Below are 21,903 nucleotides of genomic sequence, written 5' to 3'. Positions count from 1 at the left end.
GGATTTTGCATGCTGGGACTTAACAGCATTTCGGCATGGATCAAACGGTACATACAACATCGGACACTCACAGTTCACAGGAGCTTCTAGGCAGAGCAAGGCTAAAGGTAATTGTGCAACACTGAGATGTGATGTCGTTCATATGAAAAAGCAGCACACCCTGAGGAAACACTCCAAACATGTAAGTTCATATCGCTACAGCACAGTCAAAACATCTGTGCTAGTTGCACGACACCATGAAAGAGTTATGAGATTTGTTGTCTAACCACAAAACATAGCAACAGAAATGGATCAGAGGAAGCTGGAGAGCATGTAGGGGCATGCAGAGTACAGGAAGTGGGATAGGGAGAAGCTAAACACGTTGTGACGTTGTGACAACCCCTTTATGAGTGCAAATAGCAACCTGTAAATATAATGATAGCATCTTTGATAAATGACAACGAGAACCTGACTCAGCTACAAGACAAGAGAGCAGACGCTACCATAACAAAAACAAGTTAGAGCAGGGCTATTTCAGTTTGAGCTAAATTACCTTGGTTGGTACAGTTGGCATGAGTCTCGTCACTGTAGTCTCCACAGTCATTGTCGCCGTCGCAGGTCCAGTATTCTGGGATGCAGCGGCCGCTGTTACATTTGAACTGGACGCTGGAACAAGAGTGGCTGCAGCCTGCTTCGTCGCTGCTGTCTCCACAGTCATTGTCTGTACATCAGCGCACACACGCAAGATTTTTACATTTACTTCTTAGATTGGATTCTACAGTACAGCGTGACAGGTGGGGAAGGGAGGGATGATACTCACCGTTGTCACAGCGCCAATTTATATTGATGCAGCGGCCATTGGCGCAGGTGAACTGGGTGAGAGGGAAACAGGTTGGATACGCTGCGGAAAGGGAGCAAAAGAGGAGTGTATTTAAAAAATATTTATAGAAAAAAATGTGATATTCAACGAAGAGCAACAAAATGAAAGAGCAATAAAGACTCACCACAGGAATCAGGTTCATCTGAGCGATCTCCACAGTCATCATCAAGGTCGCATGTCCAGGAGATGGGGATGCAGCGCCCACTGGCACAGGGGTATTGGTTGGGTGGACATGTGCGAGCTGAAAGGGGAAATTATACATTTGTTCTCTGCTTATTTTTTAGGGTCTGCGCTGTTACAGACCCAAACCATGTGAAATCACCTCAAAAAGTACTTCCAGTCGCTTTCAATCTATCTGACACACTCAGAGAGCTTTAACTAATGGTGCTAAAGATTTATACATCTTCCTGAACTCTTTGTAGATTGTTGCTGGCATCTGCTGCATGACTAAATGAAAACGAACAGATCACTTTGGATCGCTTTACTCTTACAAGCTTCCTCCAATTAAAACTGTTTTAAAGCGGAGTCATCCTCTGACTGACTGCATTACTCTTTTCCGATATGAGCACAGCTGTATGGTCTGGAATTTACTCTCTTTCTCCCTCTCTGTATGCAACTCAGCTCGTATATACCAGAGCAGGTGGTGTTTGATTCATCCTCATCGTTTCCACAGTCATTGTCACCATCACACAGCCATCGCAGGGGGATGCAACGATTGTTTTGGCACTTAAATCGCTCGGCTGAGCAGGTGTGCTGGTCTGGGGGAAGAAACAGAAAAGAACAAAATCTTAGAAAACGGTTCAAAGTTTGTCAAAGAAGCAAATGAAGAACATTCGAGTCAAATGTGACCCTTTGCTTTTCGGTATCGACTCATGATGTCAGAGTTAGCAGCCACGTAAACGCCGCATGGAAAGAGACAGATGTTGGAAACTTTAGTTTGCCCTCTGTCGGGTTGCGTTAGCTAAGACCCTTAAACACCCTTTTGTTTATCTTTGTGTTGCTGTGTAACCATGACAATGATGCGGCACACTTACAGCAGAGCTCAGGGGCTTCATCGCTGTTGTCCAGACAATCGTTGTCCCCGTCACACTTCCAGCGCTCTTGGATGCAGCGGTTGTTCTTGCAAGCAAACTCCCCAGGCTGGCACTGGGGCGGGGGAACGTAGGCGGGGTTGGCTAGAGAGGAGATCAGGGGTAGGAGCAGGAACAGATGAGCCATTGAGACAAGAAGCGAGCATGTGAACAAAAGCTTTTTAGTGACCAAGTCGGCTTTTGTTAGTCAGCTCTTAAAGTTAGAAAAATATTGACGGAGCTAAGTCAGAATTTCTGCACACATTTGGAAACAACTAACATTTAAAATATCTTGCAAATTGAAAGCAAAGTGTGGATTTTGTTTTTAACTCATCTCTTGTACTGCCAGGCAATATCATCTTCTACTGGTAGGACAGCTAGGTACCTCTGCAAGTAACGTTATTGCCATCAAGGATCTGATCATCAGCACAGGCGCAGGATCTGCCATTAGGAATGGCGAGGCACAGACTGCTGCAGCCGCCATTGTTAACTCGACACGCGTTGGTTCCTACACAAAGTCAAAGTGGGAAGAGACGCAAAACAATGTCACGTCACCTTATATTTAATGGGAAAAGGGAAAAAATAAGTAGAAGGATACGTACCTTGCTGCTGGTGTGCATCGTACACTCTGATCTCAAATATGGGCGGCCTCTCATTGCGGAGTAGAGTGACTGTTTTAGTGACTTGGTCCAGTTTGTAGATGCTGCCACCGCGGTACTCGTTCCAAAACAGAAATTGTTTGTAGTGGCATAAGCCAAAGGCATGGTTAAGCTCCTGCCCCTCATACACCACCTGTTAAATCGAGAATGCATCTCAAATTCTAGTAGGATAAAATTGTAATCAGACAACAAATACGACATAGTCCCAGAGTTTCACCAACCTTTCTCTCAGTGGTGTTTAGGTAAACCATCTCAATGCGGTCGTAGTAAGCATCCACCCAGTACAGGATTCCCTGGGGAATGTCCAGACTCAACCCGTTGGGCCACAGGACTGTTTTGCTAGTGAGGAACACTTGGTGATGCGAACCATCCATCCAAGCTTTCTTGATCTTGCCTCTGTTGCTCTCTGTGGGATCCTCCTCCCAGTCAGTCCAGTACATCCATCTGGGAGACAAGGTGAGGTATTACCACATTTGAAAGGTGAGACATTTCTGGATCTGACCTGCAGAACCTCTTAAATATAGCTTTACGCTGTGATGCTCTTTGATGCAACATCCCACAACAAAACAAATGAGGGAGTATCTAAAAGAAAAGAATCTCTTGAAAACCTGCCAGCTCCTACACACATAAATGTGACCAGCGAGTCAAACAAAAACCTACCGTGTAAGCAGCCCACACAACTGCAAGGCACTCAAAACATACTTCATCTCAACTGAATGCTGATGGAAAGAACATTCATTAAGTTAACAGCACCCTCCCTCAAGTCTCACCCGTGCTGGGGGTCCACAACAATGGCTCTAGGGTGGCTCATCTTGCCCTCAATGAGAATCTTGCGGGTCCGTGAAGCCTTCTCCAGCCTGGCAACACTGATAGTCTTCTTTGGTCCATCGTCTGTCCAGTAAAGATTATTTCCCATCCAGTCTACTGCTATTCCCTCTACCGTGTGGATACCTGAGATAAGCAAAAGTAGTCAGTGTGAAAAAGCTACTGGCTGTCCAATCCAAAAGAATAAATAGAACTGAATCTGAAATAAGCTGACTTCATTATTTTTTTTTATCCACAAATTCTTTTTAGTAGCCTGAATTTTCAGTCTTTACCATCCTTCAGTATGACGTCTCTATCTGTGCCATCTATCTTCTGCCGCCCGATGATGTAGCTTGTGGCATCAGCAAAGTATATGAATTCATTGGTGGCGTGGAAATCCAATGCTCGGGGGTTCATTAGGTTCTCGATCGGAATCATGTACTCATCGGGCACTTTGGCGTTCATGTCCATGCCCCTGATGACTCCAGGACGACCCTTGCCATACACCAAGAACAACTCGTGGTCCGGTTCTGCAGAGAAGCATCATAAATGAACAATTATTCTGTCAGAGATTTTCAAACCACTACTACTTCATTCCCATCTCCCATCATCAAGTCAAAAGGTATTCATCTTTCAATTTCTTCACTCACTCTTGCAGGATTTGCCATCGCTGCCGAGGCTGAAGCCCGAGCGACAGCGGCAGGTTCGGGTCTTGTGGCTGTTGCTCAGCAGACATATGTCAGAGCAGCCCCCAGCTTTTCCGAACTGATCCAAAGCACACGCGTGACTACGCACTGAGCGAGAAAACAAGCGCACAACAGTTATGTAACGATTTGCTTTGAAAAACACATTTGCCTGGCAGTAACTGTTATTTGTGGACGTTTATAAAAGTGTCACTGCGCACCTTGAGGTTGACGTCTCTGATGGTACACGTGCAGCGCAGCTCCCCGATCTAACCGGGTCACCACCTGGAAGTCGGAGCTGTTGAAACGGTTTACTCGAATCACGGTCGTTTTGGAGTTGAGGTTGCCTTCGTTCGAGTTTGTCGCATAGAGATAGTTCTCAAATACAGTCAGCCCATACAGATGCTCGATCTGAAATCAGATAAAGGAGAAAAACATTGAGGGGAAAAAAGGGATGTTGCATGTTAGACATAATATCTCTGCATTCTTAGCAAAAGGGTTTGCTCATGCTGGCTGACTAATAGTTTGGGCAATATCGTTTGTGTACATAATTTTATCTTCAACACTGTCCTGCAAATCCATCTTAATTCAACTTGTCTATTGAGTAATTGATCGGTTTAAATTATGGAGTTTAAGAATGTGAATAATCTCTGCAGACAGACAGACAGAGAGGGAGATAAAGAGCGAGTGTCTGAGTAAACTTGGCACGGAGCGGCACAAAGGCTTCACTCCCCATCTGCTGTAAAGGAGAGAGGGGTCTTACTTTTATAAGGGTCTATTCTGTGCAGCTCTCCTCTACTGTCAGAAAGATGTATGGGCTGAGATCATATTACCTCCCTCCACCTCTCACACAAACACACACCACCACCACAGTCCTGATTTCATTAAGATCATTACTTCCCTATAAGTTTGAGCCAAGCTCCACTAGGGCCAGACTAATATGTTTAGCGAGGCACTAGCCAGGAAAATCGCACACTCTTTAAGTAATATCAATCAAGGCAATAAAAAGGACTTATCCCCAGGAGAGGCATGCACTCTTTGCCTGGACACACAGGAGACGACGGGAAAAGAGCTTTTTCTCCAAACATACGATTAAATCAGAGATATGGAAAACAGATGTTTTGTGAGTACTAAGCTGGGTTGATAAGATGCACGTCGAAGCCTTTATTCTTGAGTGCGTTTGCATGTGATTAGGTGTATTTCTTATGGTTACACTGATCCTCAAATCCTCACCATCAGACCCTGGATGATGGTGTGCCGATTCTTGCCCTCATAGTCCACCACTTCGATGTAATCCAGGTAAGCGTCAGCCCAGTACACCAACCTGTTCACCAGGTCCAAAGTGATACCGTGGGGGAAGACAATCTTACTGTCGACCAGCTTAGTGCGGTTTTGCCCGTCCATGTCACAACGCTCCACCCTCGGTGTAGACCCATAGTCTGTGAAGAACACTTTTCTGTAGCAGGGGGAAGAGGATAGATTTAAATTACAGAAGGTTTCACAGAAAAGGAAATTGACTAGATAAATTTAGTTGACCACAACTAGGACAACTGTATTAGACATCGGAATTAAGTAAAATGATTTAAAGACAATCGCAAAAAAGAGAAATGATCCTTTTAAAAGGAACTACACCAGATAACAGATTGTCAGTATCAGGAACCTGAAACAACCAACATGGAAGTATTTATGTCGGAAAGAAGGATCCCGTCTAGGTCCGTGTCTTGAGAAAGTGCTCTGATTTTCGCCTGGCTGCTTGGTCAGCATGTCGCCTGATCATAAGACAGCATTTTCCTGTTGAGCAGTGCTAAAACAGGATTGAGGGCAATCTTAAGTCAAGGAGCCTGGAGGCAAATACAGACCCCATCACTGGGTCCAGGGCGATGCCTTTAGGGTTGTACAGCTCTTGGTCCAGCAGGGTCACACAAGTTTTGCCGTTCTTGTTGCAGACAAACACCCGGTCGTCCACGTCATCCACAAAGTAGAAGTTGCCAGTCAGCCAGTCTATAGCCATCTGCTCCACATCTGATGGACGCAGAGGAGAGAAAGAGAGAGGATGAAACAACAGGATAAAAAAAAGAAAGAAAAAAAACACAGGGTTGTGGGAGTACAGTCATATAACTCTTAGTCATAAACCACAATAAATCCAAATACTCTTAATTTTATGATATCAGGAACCGTTCCAAGAATACCTGCTATCTTGATACAAAAAAAAAAAAAAAAAATAGCAGCAATGAATTAATGTTATTTATTGTGTAATCTTGGAGGTTGTCCATTACAAACATTCCACTTGTGTTTGATTAAGGCATGTAGAGTGCGGGGAAGGAAAGGAAAAGAAAAAGGTGTTGTGTTAAGAGTTAGAGGTGAAGTCCAGCACTTTCTAAACTCTTATCAGTGAGTAAGACAGAATTCCCTCGCAGACCTCAAGTCTGAAGACATGCTCTTGAGTAAGATTATTAAGTACTGTATTAAGCTGACACTGACCCATTAATTGCATGTGTGCAGTGCAGCGCTCAAGGGTCTACATGATTGCTAATATGAGTCAAACTGACCCGAAACTCTTGCGACATGAAGGATGTCAACATTTTGTATCCGCTTTAAGTCAGTTTAAGGAAGGAACTTTGCAGATGGACGCACTGATGGGAAGAGATGGTTGTTTTAACAGATTCCACTGCATATTCTTTAAAAGCAAACCAGATCACTGCGCGCACACACACACACACACACACACACACACACACACTATCAAAGTGACCACACTTGCTCTTGTTTACATATGCTCCCATTAACCATTTCAAGTGTGTTAACCTGAGCTGCCTTTCCAAACCACTGCTAAAATTTCCAACTCTTCATTATATGCATTTAGATTATAATATAAACTCTGATAAGAATTTTTTTAAAAAGGATGTAAACAGATCAAATCTAATGGCTCTCTTACACTAGACCGAAAGTAGGGTGGCAATATCCTCGCTAGGTAGAGTTAAATAAATAAATCGGTGGCTACCCGCTGATGGCACTGAATCTTTTCCACAATCACCACAGCTACTTGCAATCAGACTGCAGGTACTGTGGTGATCAACTGGTTGTCCAGTTGGGGCATTGCTGGTCACCGCATGCAACGTGCAACACTCTTGAGCAACACATTCAACCACTCACAATCATACAGTGGTCACCTGGTTCGAGGCAACCCGTCTCCAAACAATTACATTTTGACTCAGACTGACTGCAATCGCTCTCAGACAGATTGGCAGGTTTGTAAATAACTGTTGTCCAATTTGTAAATGCAGACAGTTTGTCAGAATGTTGCAATCAGTTTGAGTCAATCAGTAGTTTTTGCCAATCGATCACAGTTAATTGTTTGTAATTGCCAACATGTCCCCATTTAATCATCTTAGACACCAAAAACTGTTTTTGGATGGAGACCACATCATGACCAAAACAAAGGGACCAAAATCAGAAAGCGACAACTTTAATTTGGGCTGCATGCATTAACACATCTGAAAGTGAGCCAGTAACCTCTCCCAAAGCTTTGAGCATTTAAAGAAATAACTGCACTGGAACGCTGCAGCAATGCTTCAATCAAAGCTACACAGAACTTCAAAATGCAAGAACTACATGAGATTTGAAGTTTGCTTGATGAAATGCCATAAATAACACATTTTTATGCGATTGAGGAGAAGATTGATAACTCTGACCATCAAAACCGACTATACATTAACTAAACTAAAAAACAACATGGCCAAACGTATATAGGCAAGTAGCAAATGTTCAGCAGTCCTGGGTGCTTCAAAAACACCAGGACCAGAATTCTGACAAAAGAAAAAGTTTCTCATGAAGTTAAAAGGGATAGTGATATTCCCATTGGTATCTCTTCTAAAACCCAACTCCTCTACAAAAATCCAGCTGGAAGCACGCCTGCACAAGGCATTGATTAGATCCATATACAGAGTACAGAGACAGTTGTGCAACCCAGTGACTGCTGCGTTGTGTAACAACCTACGGAGCCCCTTACTCCAGAGAGCCAGGCAGTCTGTTGACGTCTCCACTGATGCAGCTTCTGGTAAGTGGAAAGTTTGCTGGGAAACTGAATGAACCCACCTCTTTCTTCTCATCTAACCACTCTACCCACACAACCCCCTTTTTCTCTTCCTGCCTGTTACACCTACAGCTTAAAGCACTTGGAGGAAAGGTTTAAAAAAATAGGAAGCATACAAGGACACAGCCTTAGCAGTTCTTCAAACTAGACAAATGTATTCTTATATTTACATGTCAGTACAAAGCAGGAAAGATGGTGATTTTTCAGCTTCCATAATCCTCTTTGTGCCAAGAAGATCCTATTAATCTGCACAAAAACGTCACTGACTCCTAAAGAGCAGAGTTTTAGGAGTACTGCGATTATGCTTGTCTACAGGGATGTGACATTTGACCTCTATTTAAGAGGCAGTTATACTATGGCAAATCTCCCCCTGGAACAAGTAAAAAGGAGATGTAATTACCTAGATAAGAAGATCTGATGAAAGACAAAAACCTTACATGAAACCTTCAGAAAAAGATGCCCAAAAAGGAGAAATTAGAAGGAGACAGGAAACATCAGAAAGACAGACATGGTGAGATGTGCTGGTCCCTGCTGTGGAGTTCCGCTTAGAGGGTGGAGAGGATGGGACGGGTCAGCTCTGCTCTCCTTTTATCTTCACAGTAGGAGAATTAAACATGCAGACAGAGCTGGCCACATCTGGAACCTTTGTACACTTATCTGCGCTTCTCTTTCAGGCTCCCAAAAGCTATAAATCAACCAGTTCATGTGAACCCTGCATCAACCCTACACCTATCCCTAAGTCTGCCCAACGTGCTAATACTAGAGTACCTGATCCCTGCTTCTATTAAACAGAACAGACACAAGCAGTTTATACACATGAATTCCAGATAATGTCCAGTGAATCAGGTCCAGACATTGTCTGCAGCTTCCTTTTCACACATGTAGCAGACAGCAGATTATCCATGTCAGAGAGATACTTACTACCTGAAATACTATGTTTGGTTTGGGCGACGGTTGCTGCCAGGTTTCACAGGATATGACACAAAGCAGCACGCTCACGTCCTTACTGTCTATTCTCTGGACAATCACCTCCTTTATTAAGTCTAATGTACATTACACAGACGCCGCACTAAGGGACCTGGAATGATAAAATTTGTTTAAAGCCTGGTCCGACACATTTGCCTATTTTAATTGTCACAAAAAATTCCTCTGGGTAGCATCTGGAAAAGTTCAGGGCAGAAGCGAATATGTTAAAACCTCTATAGCGAACAGGTTTGGACCAGTTTTATGAGCCGATTTTGAGTTGAAGGAGGTTGTACGGGTGCGCGCTTATCTCAAAATGCTTTCTTTTTTAAGCGTCGCAGTAAAAAGGATACAGAGGAAAACAATATATAATTTAAAAAATCCAACAAAAGAATGGATGAAAAGTGTCAAATCTCACTTCATGTAACATAATATGTTACTAAGTAATGGCTGAACGACTCAAAGGTATTTGGGTTTGTGTGTGTGCGCATGCTGAAGTGACCTGACTGGACATGACTTGAGACGGCTCGAAGAATGTAAGTGAGTGTTCAGGCTGAGATAAACCAACAGAGGAATGTGAACACCATTGATATGACCACTCACATATACATATTGCTTCAAGGTGTATCATATAACTACCTTCGGTTTCTCATTCTCAATTTCATCCTTCCCTTTAAATTTCATTTGGTGTTTCTCCCGCTTCCACACCTCACAATAATTTATCCCTTAGACCACTTAAAAGAGCACACTATCAGGGAACACGGACTCGGGTTTGCATACCAGAAACAGAAAAATCGGTGATTCGATTAAATTAAATTAGACTTATATATTGCCAAATCATAACCACAGTCACCTCAATGCATTTTATATTGTAAGGTAAAGACCCTAACAGAGAGAAAACCCCAAATCAGATGATCCCACATGAGCAAGCAATTGGCGACAGTGGGAAGGAAAAACTCCCTTTTAACAGGAAGAAACCCGGACAACCAGGATCAGGAATAAGGAGCCATCTGCTACGACCAGTTGTGAGTTTTGACTCTCTTATTAAAATGATAATAACATTCTGTGTGACTGTGGACATTTTCTATATCAAATCAGATCACGGATTCCTAAATTTAGGCGAGAGCTGCAGTGAGTATGTCAAAGGTATCTTCAGTATGACATCTGATATCTGACACTCGCCAAATACATTTATCAGCAGTGCTTCTTCAGGTTGATAGAAATGTTTTTCCCCGATATAACTGTGCTGTGCTTTCAAGAAGATGGGGTTCAAAAGAGCACTGGACCAAACAGCAACAGCAAAAAGCCAACACAATAAGGGAGAGACGGGATATGAGGGACTCATGACTGAATCAATAGACTGGAAAAACCCCAGAGTTTCTAAAGCTCCTAGCCTCTGCCCCGGCTGTCAACAGTGACGACTATTACACAAGCTTCATTTGAAGTGGATATGAGCCAAGGCACTTTCAATCATGACACAGGTTTTGTGTCCCACACTTCAGGGTCTACACACCCCAGATTCTCCACTTGTTTTCTTCCTGTCTGCTGTTCTTCGCCTGGGGCCAGGTTCTCAAGGGAAAGCTTCTCACATGCATAGATGTGTTTACGAGCATGCAAACCACGCCCTTGCTTTTTGTGTTTTGTCTGCAAATTCTGCCCCCATTCTTAGAGAGTAACGGCTCTGTCAGCCAGGCGAATAAAAACAGACCTTGGCAGGCTTGCAATCACAGATAATTCATTTCAGCATTATATGACTAAGTCTCTCAATAGAAAGTAATCATATACTGTGCACATCCATTTGTGTGCATCTGGTTGTTACTCGGAGCCTGTGAGTTCAGACAATGCACAATGACAATGCTACCTTCACAAAACAGATGTGCTGCCTATCCACCACATCTCAGAGGACAAAATGTACAGTCCTGGGAAAGACTTAGAAAAAGGCAGAGAGCACTTTTGTCTGGCAAACCCTAGTGCCAAATACCATCACGTAAGAGACCAGTGTCTGATCATACTAGCATGGGTCAAACAAAAGCAGCGGAAAAATACTTTTCCAGGCTCCTGAAAAGCTCCGCACAGTCAGTACATGAATCAAACTTCCCAGCAGGTTGCTTTTACCTGTCAAGAAGTATGCAAATGAATAACTAAAGGCATGCTGGCAGCCTTGTATGTATTATATAACTAAGTCTGCTACACACACATTGCTTCTATGGGATAGTTTAGTGGTGTGTCAGGGTGCCCCTGTTCTTTAGAGGAAAAAAAAATCTTTTGAAAAATAAAGTTGGCCTCAGCATTTCTTCTTGGCACTTTCAAGTTGGTTTGAGCTGCTTTTGAGAGACAAGCTTACAGTAGAGTTTGAGCTAGCAAACCCACAGCTGACCACTTTTAAAGAAAACAGGAAAATGTAAACTATGTCAACAACTGTTTGTAAACTTCTACTCACGGTGCAAGCTGAGAGAGATGTTGATGGTGCGGTTGTTACTGACAGACTTCAGGTCTTGGATGCTGGCACACTTAAGCTGGGTGGCAGCGGGGGTATCACCCACATCTATCCAGCAAACAGTCTCCTCCGCATAGATGAAGTCCATAGCCATGGTCTGTTTGGTGGCGATGGAAGGAACCCGGGTCGCAGAGCCACTCAGGGAGGTGCATCGGATGTTGTTAAGGTTGGCGATCAACAGAACAGGCAGACGATCCACAGGCTCTGGGTGAGGTTAACAAATTTTTAAGTAGAGGAGAGAAAATATTAGGAAGGAATATGATCTCCTGCATAATGTTTTGGCCATCCATTTCCTGGTTCAGCATGAACTATAATCATTGGGCTCTGTCGATTCCTGTCCACCCCCTCACCATTTTTGGCTTTGCAGGAGCGGTTGTCTGGCTGCAGGAGATAGCCCTCCACACAGCTGCAGGTGTAGCTGCCTTCAGTGTTTGTGCATGTCTGACTGCATGTTCCATACACACCACACTCATTGAAATCTACACAAAGAAACACAAAAGCGCATTAACACACACAGTAAATGATGAAACTTTAAGATAGTGCTCTGTTCTCTTCTCTTCCAAAGGCTGGTTGAATCACCTCTACATGCTGTCCCCTGCAGTCAGCAACCAGATGGTTACTTTCTGTTTGTCTTAGGCCAAACTAAAATGAATTTGCCAAATCACCACCCACCTTTACATTTCTTTCCATCTGCAGCAACCTCGTAACCATCTCCACAGTAGCAACGAGGCCCATCATGAGTCACTGCACAGCCAATCTCGCACCCATGGGAGGCACAGTCTGGTGTGTTTGCTAAACCAGGGAAAACAGAGCAACATAGAGAGTGTTAAATACTGCTGAAACATGAATACTATTAAGGATAGCAGGGATGATCCCAGGGCAATCTTTACAGAGGCATGCTATCGTGTCCAATCCTATCCTGTCTTACAGGACTGCAAGACTGCAAGTGCATGTGAATGTGTGTATGAGAGACAAAAGGACTGTGGGTAAGCGTGTGTATTCATCTGTGCATGTGACAGACGCGGTGATTTGAATGTGCACACATTAGAGAGCTTCTTCTTTTCCAGCCTCAGAGGAAACTCACGGTCACATCCTTTTGGCATGAAATGAAAGAGGGGAATCCGCACATCCTCTCATCATGGCCTCTGTAGGTTGTGCATGAGCATGCAGAGGTGTGTGTCGGGGCAAGAGCATGAATAGGGTTGTGTGGCTGTGATAGATTCTTGTCACATGACACTGTTCATGAGTCCAGTACTAAATACATTAAAACAGTATGTACTGTTTGTCATGGTGTACTTTAAGGTGACTTTTTCCTCATTCGGTGAGGATTTCCAAAGCCCCCTCAGCAGAGACACGCATATAAATCGTTTCATATTCCAAAGTAAAATACACGGATGCATCACAGTGTTCACCATACAACTATTTGCATTAAAACAAACAGTTTTGTAAAGGAACTTCCAACCACTTTAAGTCATTACTTATTTTGCTTGTATTTAAAGACTGGCTGCTCAATTACCAGATTAACAAGTCAATTCTTTTTTAAAATTGGTTTTAGGACTCATTATTAGCTAGATAAGAATTCATCTTCTAACCTCATATCAATATGAACAGCAGGACCGAGGAGAGAGAGCATAGAAAAAAAACTTAAGGTTAAAGCAAATTTCAACCCAAAAATAGAAAAGATAAGTAAAAAAGGAGGCTTCTAGCAGCACAAAGACATTTAGCCCAACCTCCAACAAAAAAAATTGTAATTGTTCATACACTATGTGTACTGCAGCTAGTCGTGGCACAGCTGTGAAGAGTGGAGACTGGACCTATTGAAGGACCCTTATTATACAAAGCCTGTGGCACTTTAGGCAATAATGACTCTTTTGTTGTGGCCCCGTTGAAAGGAAGAGTCTCCCAGCAAACATTGTGGCCCATATCGAATCCATTCAGCAACGCTCACGCTGTGAGAGACCACAGGCAAGCAGAGAGCTAAAATACCCAGCATGTTTATCACAGCCCAGGTTCATGGATTCCGTTTAGCAAAGGCTGGGTGATACAAAGTGACATTATACTTAAATATTATATATTATATTAAGGAATATTCTAATATTAAGGACTATTCTATTATATACCATTAATGCTATTCATAAAAATCCAACAAATGAAAAATTAATAAGTGAAATCTGTAATGATCCGTTATAATAACGGTCCTATGAATTAAAAAGGATGATTTGGTTTTCATATGTTTGACAGAGTTTGGTCAAAGTAGGTTCTGGATGTAAATGGAGAGCGAATTCATGTTAAAATTAAGGCTAATGTATCGCTGAACAAATGTAATATTTTACCTTAGTCACAGTTAAAAAAAAAAAAAAAAAAAAAAAAAGATTCTGGGATGTGAATATGAAAAACGTACTTGATCCAACCTCAGAGGAGAACAGATGCATGGAGAAAGAATTGAAGAAACAATTAAAAAAAAGAAAAGAAAAACAAGAAAGTGAAGGGAGAGGAGAAGGCTGGAGGTGTAAACTGCGCATACAGGACTCGAGGATGAGGTTAGAACGTTCCAGCCCTAAGCAAACAAACAACAGCTGTATGTCAGACGTTTGACCAGAGCTAATGAACGAAGCAAACAAATCACACAGTGACACACTGGAGACCTTCAGTCTTAAACCAGCACGCCAGAGTCATTGATCCTGTTACTGCAAGGATGGCAACCCTCAATTTCACTATAGACCTCTATGTGGAAGAAGGGAGACATCTGATGTGAGGACTAGTAGGCTAACGAGTCTTTAAACAACAAATTTAGTTTGAATGTCTTAAAGGCATCAGTGAAAATATGATTCATGTATAGTAATGACAGAAAAGGTTGCTACTCGAACTCTCTGAGGTTTCAGCAAAATCCCACCAATATGTGTATTCTGACTATTTGTGCTAAATTAGGGCCTGCCTTCAATTAACACACACACACACACACACACACACACACACACACACACACACACACACACACACACACACACACACACACACACACACACACACACACAAGTAAATGGTGTGATTAGCACAACACAATAGCATGAATATGATGAATAATAATAGGAGAGAGGGCGGAGATGGAAAGAAGGGAAGAACTGTCCTTGGACTCATTTCCTCAGCCCATGAGGAAATTTATGAAAGTTGGCATTTTCCTCTAAAACCCAATCATGATGCTGACAGGCTGGCTACAGCAGTGACACAGGCTGAATGAGACAAACACATTTTGGTGTTGAGTTCATACAGTTGAAAAACAAATGAGTGACTTAATAAATGTCAACAAAAGACAATTTATCATAATCTATCCACCAAGTGGCTTGAAAATGAATCAGCTTTATTTTATAAAAAGCCTTTATTTCCATACTTGATATCATAACTGTATAAAGAGGCGATTTCAGCGTGTGACATTTTAAAGAAAGGCGTTTCACAGGACATTCTTTGTGCTCTCACTGTCTGCAGACAGGTTTACACATGCTTTTGCCTTCTACATGCCACAGACGGAAGCCTCACATTATCCTACGTTGTGTCATTAAATGATGGCATTTGTCACGTTCACGTTTTTGGCCCCATGTTTTGTAAAAAAAAAAAAAAAAAAAAGTTCTGGCAATCTGAAAATTTCTTTTTAAAAATTGTCTATATGTGCACCTTACATGTTTTAGCAGTTCACATTAAATATGATGTTATTGCATCTCGAATTGAGACGCTTCAATCCCTTAAACTACTTTGTGACTATGAGCAATTGTGGATTCTATCACACACTTTATATTGTAGTAGCTGATGGCAAAAGCTAACATTACTATAAAGCTATATGTCAGTGAGCATACAATGTATCTACTGCCAGTTGTTTGCAGGCTTGATGATCAAATAGGGCAAAGTAACCATTTGCAAACACACATAGTGCAGCTTGAGTAATGAGCAAACAGTAGCTAGCTTATTCCCAAACAGTGGCAGTATGCTGCCCACATGTCTAAATTTAAACTTGCACAAATACTCAAACACAAATGTACAACGACTCACAAAGTACACCTGCTGTAGCACATTCCCGTGCATGGCAGCAGCACAACTTGCTAAATAAATTAAATACATGCATTTTCTTTTATCTTCAGCCAATGATCATTTATGATTAGATTACAGCACTGTAGAGCCTTCACTTTTAACTGCAGCCCATAAACCAATTTAGGTCAAGACCCACTCATGAATGAAGCTTATAATGTAGTATTTCCACAGGCAGCTTCAAGTCCGATTGAAGTCCGATGACCGATTGTCATTGCACAGTTACACAATGGAACGTGAAGGACAATTAAAGCTCTGCATAAACAACAGCGATAGGTCACTACAATAATCAGGGTTCCAGTGGGGTGCCTTGAAAGAGAGGGGGGGGAAAGTCTCAATAACACTGCCATGACCCCATTTTTTCTTTCCTTGTCAATCATTCACATCTAAGAGGCAGGTCTAAAGTTGCGTCTTGAAAGAGAGGCTTCCTCACCCTCAAAGAAAAGAGAAACGCAGGCCTGCAAATCACTCACCTATACGACAGAAGGACTTCATAACTGCCAACAGTCTATTTGATTAAACAGGTTTCACTTACTTGGTTTGAACTCTCGCAAAGCCACATGGTAAAATGTACTTTTCAAATGCTCTTGTCTTGAGCAAGGCACAAAAAAATATTATACATCGCATTTATCTGCAATATTAACAATAAACTAGAACTACTATCTTGAGGTTGTATGCTTCAATTCGCTAGTGAAGCTTCAGTTTGCATCCATGTCTTTGCAGACTCATTGTATACATTCATCTCACAATGACACAGTGTTCATATTTTTGCTTCTGTAGACCAACACAGCAGACTCAAAATGAAGCAAACAGTATAATGACTGAAGTGTAGTCTTCAAGAGGTTTGACAAAATAATGTCATAATTAACTTTTGGAAGTTGCAGTTATTTTCTGACCACTCAAAAATTTGGATGGCCTCATTTGCATTAAATACCTGCACATTAGGAGGTCCAATGAACAGCTAGAAACACTTGGAACCAACTCCAGATCTGTTATGTCTTTAATATATGAAATAGGGAGGACACTGGATACAACTGGCCATGAACATACTTATTAGTCAATGCTCCGGTTCCTTTTGAGCTTGGATAAGTAAGTCCAACATTTTCTGAACAATATTCTGTTAAACATCCTGAATTAAAGTTGAGATGTCTTGACTGCTTTACTTCAAAGGGCATTTTTCAAATTGTGTGTCCTTGTCCAAATCTATAGACCTGTGTACCCATGTAGTGAAGGCTCCGGCCACAGACTTTATCAGACGATATGATCACAATTACTTTATTATCTTATTAGACATTTATGCAGTTTAATAATATCAATTTAACAACTACCTTCCTCTTTGACAACCTAATTTTGTTCCTAGATTTAATATGGGATGACCAGTATATAAAGCTGGATGATATCATCTTTTTCTAATTTGCTCCAACTAGTATAATCACCCAAGATCAAACTTAAAGGTGACCAACATTAGAGTATATTCATGCATTTGTGTTATAATTTCACTGATAATTATAAATGTTTGCATACAGTCAGGTGTCAAATTAACTGTCTGATTCACATCCCATCAAAGCACTAATGTTGATTCCCTTTTATCCAGTACATAAAGCGAGCTACTTAACCCCAAAGCTTTCCGCACACTGTGAAAAAACAGAAAACATATTTTAGAAAGCTTGAAATACCGTGCAGCATTCCCCTTTCTAACCGCTTGTCAACAACTTTGACAGAATTACTCAGAAACGCTGAATGACAAAGTGTGCTTTCAAATATCAGTGGCCAGGTATACTTGCACAACCTGGCAGTTTGTACGAGCAAACACTACAAAGCTTGTGAAAGCCTTTTCCCTGAAATGAGGTGGTCTCACAAATGGCAAATGCCAAAAGTTCTGGACACACAGCTCATGTGTTTGGTTGCATGAGTAAGAATGTGACTTTGTGAGTGTATATTTGTGTGCACATGTGAGGGCATGCATGTATGCATTACAGGCACACACACATGCCGGTGTGTTTAAGTACTTATGTGCGTAGACCGCTGCCTGACTGAAAACAGCTGGACCTGTGTCCTCAGGGACAGGCAGTGCATGTTGTAACGGGATGACATCATCACCGCGTTGCATAAAAGGCTTGTGTAGCAGTGATGACCGCTGTGTGGGTTACTAACACTTTCACCCACACTGTGGTTCAACACATCTCATTTTCTTCTGGTCTCAACTAATCACACAAACTTTTTTTTGTAATGACTCAACTCAGTGTGGAGGACTTACGGATTAATATTGATACAGAGTGGTTCACGATTACTCTTTGAGCACATGGAAGGAAGCAAACTGAAAATAGAGATAGAACCTTGCATCAAATGCCTAAAGCTGTAAACTGATACAAAGTTAAAGCCAATAAATGATAAAGAGATCAGATCTCTGTGTTGCTGATAGTGCAACAGACATCAGACGCTTTGGTTAATATGTTTTTTTAAATGGCAAAAGATTAGCCAATGTTTGAGAGCTCAGCAGACTCACCCTTGATCCAGGTCTCTGATACTCTGAAACTTTACTGTTGATGGTAAATATCTGATTTAGATTTAGTAATTTTATATTCCAGGAAAAGAACAGCACAATGGAAAAGGAGAGGCACAAAATTACGAGCGTTGAGTCAGAGCTCTGTCAAGGCCAATACTCTGAAAAACACCGTGCATGCACTTCTGCAAAGAGAGTACTTGAACTAAGAGTTTACATCAAATATCAGCTCATAATAATGCATATTAGAACTCTGCCCCACTCTCTCCAAACAGCTGCTGTGCCTTGCACACCCCCCTGTGGGGCCCCTTCGGGAGCTTTTCTACTGCAATGTCATTGCAAATGGTGTATAGGTAGTTTAAAGAGGAGTGGTTAAAGTTTGTCTGCCTGTATTATTGCAGGGTCTTTAACTTACAATATAAAGCACCTTGTGATTTGGCGCTATATCAATAAAACTGAATTGAATTGGCATGTCTGTTGACAGGCTGCTGGTATAACCGAATAGTGAATATAAACTGCTGCGATCCACACCCTTGATCCAGATCCGTTATTATCGCTCTGATTCACTACCAAGTTTCTTAGTCTCCAAATAATTCTGCTGACACACAAACAACCCCACCCCCCACCCCCAACCAAAAAAAACAAAACAAACAAACCCTATTGTTTATAATGGAGCACTGTAACAAAAAAATAATTTCTGATTCTGATTCTATCCTTCTTGGCAGATGTGACAAAGCCAAACTTCAGACAGTTACAGGATATCTGAGCACTACCTTGCAGAATACTGAGTCAGCTCTCAAAAGGCAGCCAGTGTTTGCTCTTTTGTCAGCTGCAACAAAGAAATACACTATGGACTCAATATGCTCCATCACTCATTCTTCTGCTGTCTCTAATTAATAGGGGAGGATGTGATGGGATTTTTCTCAGCTGCATCTGGTCTGAATGCTTATTATTCCTGCTAGGATTGGGGGAAACAGCCTCGTAGCAAAGCTGATTGATAAATTAATGACTTTTTTTTCCCTTGAAAGAGAAATTCCATAGTAATTGCACAAGCTAGAACAGGCCAACTCATTAAATGGCCCAACAGAGGGGATGACTCGATAAAAATGATGGTTTGGGATGGCAAGACGAACATTTTCTTTATAACAGAAGCTGTCTGGTTAATTTTGACCCACAACAAAGGGCAAAAGTGTCAGTATGACAGAGGGGAAGGGGAAGGGGTGTGTGTGTGTGTGTGTGTGTGTGTGTGTGTGTGTGTGTGTGTGTGTGTGTGTGTGTGTGTGTGTGTGTCAGTTTGTTTCCTACCTCTGCAGTGAGGCCCCTCATCCCAGCCGTCAGTGCAATCAGGGACTCCGTTACAAAATCTGCTTGCATGGAGACACACTTCCACATCCAGGCATGGATATTTATTGACAGGACACTGGTTCACTTTGTTGTGTGTGCCTGGAAAACATGCAAAAGATTTTTTAAGTAAAAGCAGATGTATAAGGCAATATTTTAAGGCAGTAAAACTCAAAGATGAAGCAGAATAATGCATGCATCTAACCCCCCCCCCCCAAAAAAAAAAACAACAACAACCCAACAACAACAACAAGAAAAACAAAAACACATCGTAAATTCACAACTGAGCTTAATGAGGCTTCATAAAACTATTAAACGCATTTTACATACTTAAAAGTGAATTCCTGGCATCAAAAGAATTAAATTTCTTTATGACTCATTAAAGAACTCTTCTAATATTGCTTAATTTTATAACATTTATTGAGGAGGCTGTCATGTGCAAAGACAAACTGTACAGAGATAAGATAAAACTGTGCATTTTCCTCTGTTGTCCATTAGTTTTGCATACGACTCTGGTGAGGTGCTGGCTTATTATTTCCTAGTATTATATGGACAAAACCCTTATAGTTAAATCCGCGACCTTTAAGATCATCACAGGTGAAAGATTCCCCAAAGGGAATTGTGTCTAGGGATGGGGATTGATGAGGTTTTATTGATACCAACTCCATTATTGAATTTGCTAATCAATCCAATTCCCTTATTGATTCTTGACCCAGTTTTATATGAGAAAACAAGTATGCCTGCAGATTTCCAATGCAGTACAACTAATTTATCATTTATTTATTTATTATTTAATCCCAAACAGACTATCGCTTAATGCTAGATGAAGAAATGAAAGAATGTCATTTATTGAAAGCTTTATTTGAAGTCAACTAAAATCATGTTAAGCATCTGTACAGACGAGCTGCTCGGTTGGTAGCACTTGTGGTGCTCATCCATATCGCATCAAATGCATGACACTTGAGCAAGTGAATCCTGTGTTGCAGGAGATGTTTCAGCATGTTTCTGGCGTTCCCACCTCAATAATGATGTTAAAGACATTACAACTAAGTTGTTATCACGTTTCTGCATGAAGCAATGCTTTGGATCGCTTCATCCTCTCTGCCGTGACCCCCTTTTTCTGATAACACTAGACGTGCATGTAGCAATACTGTTGATTTGCAATCAGTGTGCATTGCCAGCACCTGCGGACACTGATACAGGAATTGATAAGCTCCAACACTTTGAAAATTTGGTGCCGGTTTTCAGTTCCAATCCCTATTTGTGTCTCCTGTTGGGACACAACCAGCAATATTTTTGCTTGTCAGGCAAATGTGTAAACTGCTGCACAATAGAGCCATCATAAAACAACAACATATATTAAAACTATTCTGGGCTTTATATACTAATAATAGAGTTTTAAAATAGTATCACCAGTGTGCTGTGTGCCAGAGAGGCAGAATTCAGAAAAGGGGTGTAGCAGTCGTCTCTGGCTACATAGAAGGGCTAAAATTAAAGAGATAAAACTAACATCAATAAACATTTGCAGATAAAAATGCTTTATCTTTTACTCTAAATGGCTCACATTACTTACTATGGTTGACTCTGAGTTCCAGTTGGTTTAGGTCACTTCTATTATCAGAGAACTAAACGTCAACATTTAGCTTTATAAAAAGGGCCTAAAGTTAATTTGCTGCCTGTATTTACAGGCCATAATGACTTCGTTTTGCTTTTAGATTTGCTGCTGTAGGCAACAAGTTGCACGATTGGTGCACAGTGTGTGTTTTTTTTTCTTAGGTGCAAATTTGACACTAAAGGCTTCCTGCATGTGTTACAGCACAAGTGATACACAGCACATGCAAACATGCGGTTACCTTTAATGCGCCCACATATTAAAAGAGAGTTTGCAGCATAAGATCACTTGGCAGACACTGAAGGAAATTTTTAAAAGAAAACACTGATAAATACTGAATCTTAAGGAGTGCAGAGGACAGAGGCCATAATGTCCTCTGGCCTAGAAAATGCTGAGTTAAAAAAAAAGACCAAAACATACAGAAGAGGCAGCGTCTCTTCCCTCGATCTCTCCCACTCTTCTTCTCTCTCTAGCTTTCCTCTCGGCCCACACTGCAGAGCAAACAGTTTGCCTTGGCTGTTTTTCTTATTATTATTCTTCCTCCTCCACCTCCCTCTCTCTCTCTCTCTTTCTTTCTTTCTAACATCTGCTGACCCATTTTAGAAAAACACTTGAAGCAGAAAAAATAAAGTTCACCTCCTTCACAGGAAACGATCTGCAGAGTTCTGCAGAATACATGTTGTGCTGGGATATGTTTTCAGAGGACGGTATCTGAATATGCACATAGCCCGAGCAGCAAACC

General features: G+C 41.6%; 1 protein-coding gene across 2 annotated transcripts in view; it reads right to left on the bottom strand.

Moving 5' to 3' along the window:
- The window catches only part of LOC146363754 (low-density lipoprotein receptor-related protein 1-like), an 82,060-nt gene that overhangs the window by 38,908 nt on the left and 21,249 nt on the right, over nucleotides 1-21,903 (bottom strand). For both annotated transcript variants that reach the window (XM_084916878.1, XM_084916879.1), the window contains exons 3-20: nucleotides 19,514-19,651; nucleotides 12,301-12,420; nucleotides 11,979-12,107; nucleotides 11,572-11,832; nucleotides 5,935-6,097; nucleotides 5,309-5,531; nucleotides 4,297-4,486; nucleotides 4,043-4,186; nucleotides 3,686-3,922; nucleotides 3,359-3,539; nucleotides 2,810-3,032; nucleotides 2,532-2,721; nucleotides 2,315-2,437; nucleotides 1,894-2,034; nucleotides 1,492-1,617; nucleotides 984-1,100; nucleotides 800-880; nucleotides 533-700 (exon numbers count right to left, since the gene is read on the bottom strand). In XM_084916878.1, the coding sequence (XP_084773004.1) occupies nucleotides 533-700; nucleotides 800-880; nucleotides 984-1,100; nucleotides 1,492-1,617; nucleotides 1,894-2,034; nucleotides 2,315-2,437; nucleotides 2,532-2,721; nucleotides 2,810-3,032; nucleotides 3,359-3,539; nucleotides 3,686-3,922; nucleotides 4,043-4,186; nucleotides 4,297-4,486; nucleotides 5,309-5,531; nucleotides 5,935-6,097; nucleotides 11,572-11,832; nucleotides 11,979-12,107; nucleotides 12,301-12,420; nucleotides 19,514-19,651 (2,955 nt within the window). The remainder of the gene's footprint in view (nucleotides 1-532; nucleotides 701-799; nucleotides 881-983; nucleotides 1,101-1,491; nucleotides 1,618-1,893; nucleotides 2,035-2,314; nucleotides 2,438-2,531; nucleotides 2,722-2,809; nucleotides 3,033-3,358; nucleotides 3,540-3,685; nucleotides 3,923-4,042; nucleotides 4,187-4,296; nucleotides 4,487-5,308; nucleotides 5,532-5,934; nucleotides 6,098-11,571; nucleotides 11,833-11,978; nucleotides 12,108-12,300; nucleotides 12,421-19,513; nucleotides 19,652-21,903) is intronic.

This window comes from Perissodus microlepis, chromosome 20 (assembly GCF_051167445.1).
Source record: "Perissodus microlepis isolate ML-2025 ecotype Zambia chromosome 20, ASM5116744v1, whole genome shotgun sequence".
In the NCBI taxonomy this organism is placed as follows: Eukaryota; Metazoa; Chordata; class Actinopteri; order Cichliformes; family Cichlidae; genus Perissodus; species Perissodus microlepis.
The sequence above is the reverse complement of the archived record's forward strand: the minus strand, read 5'-3'. Positions and strand labels throughout refer to the sequence as shown.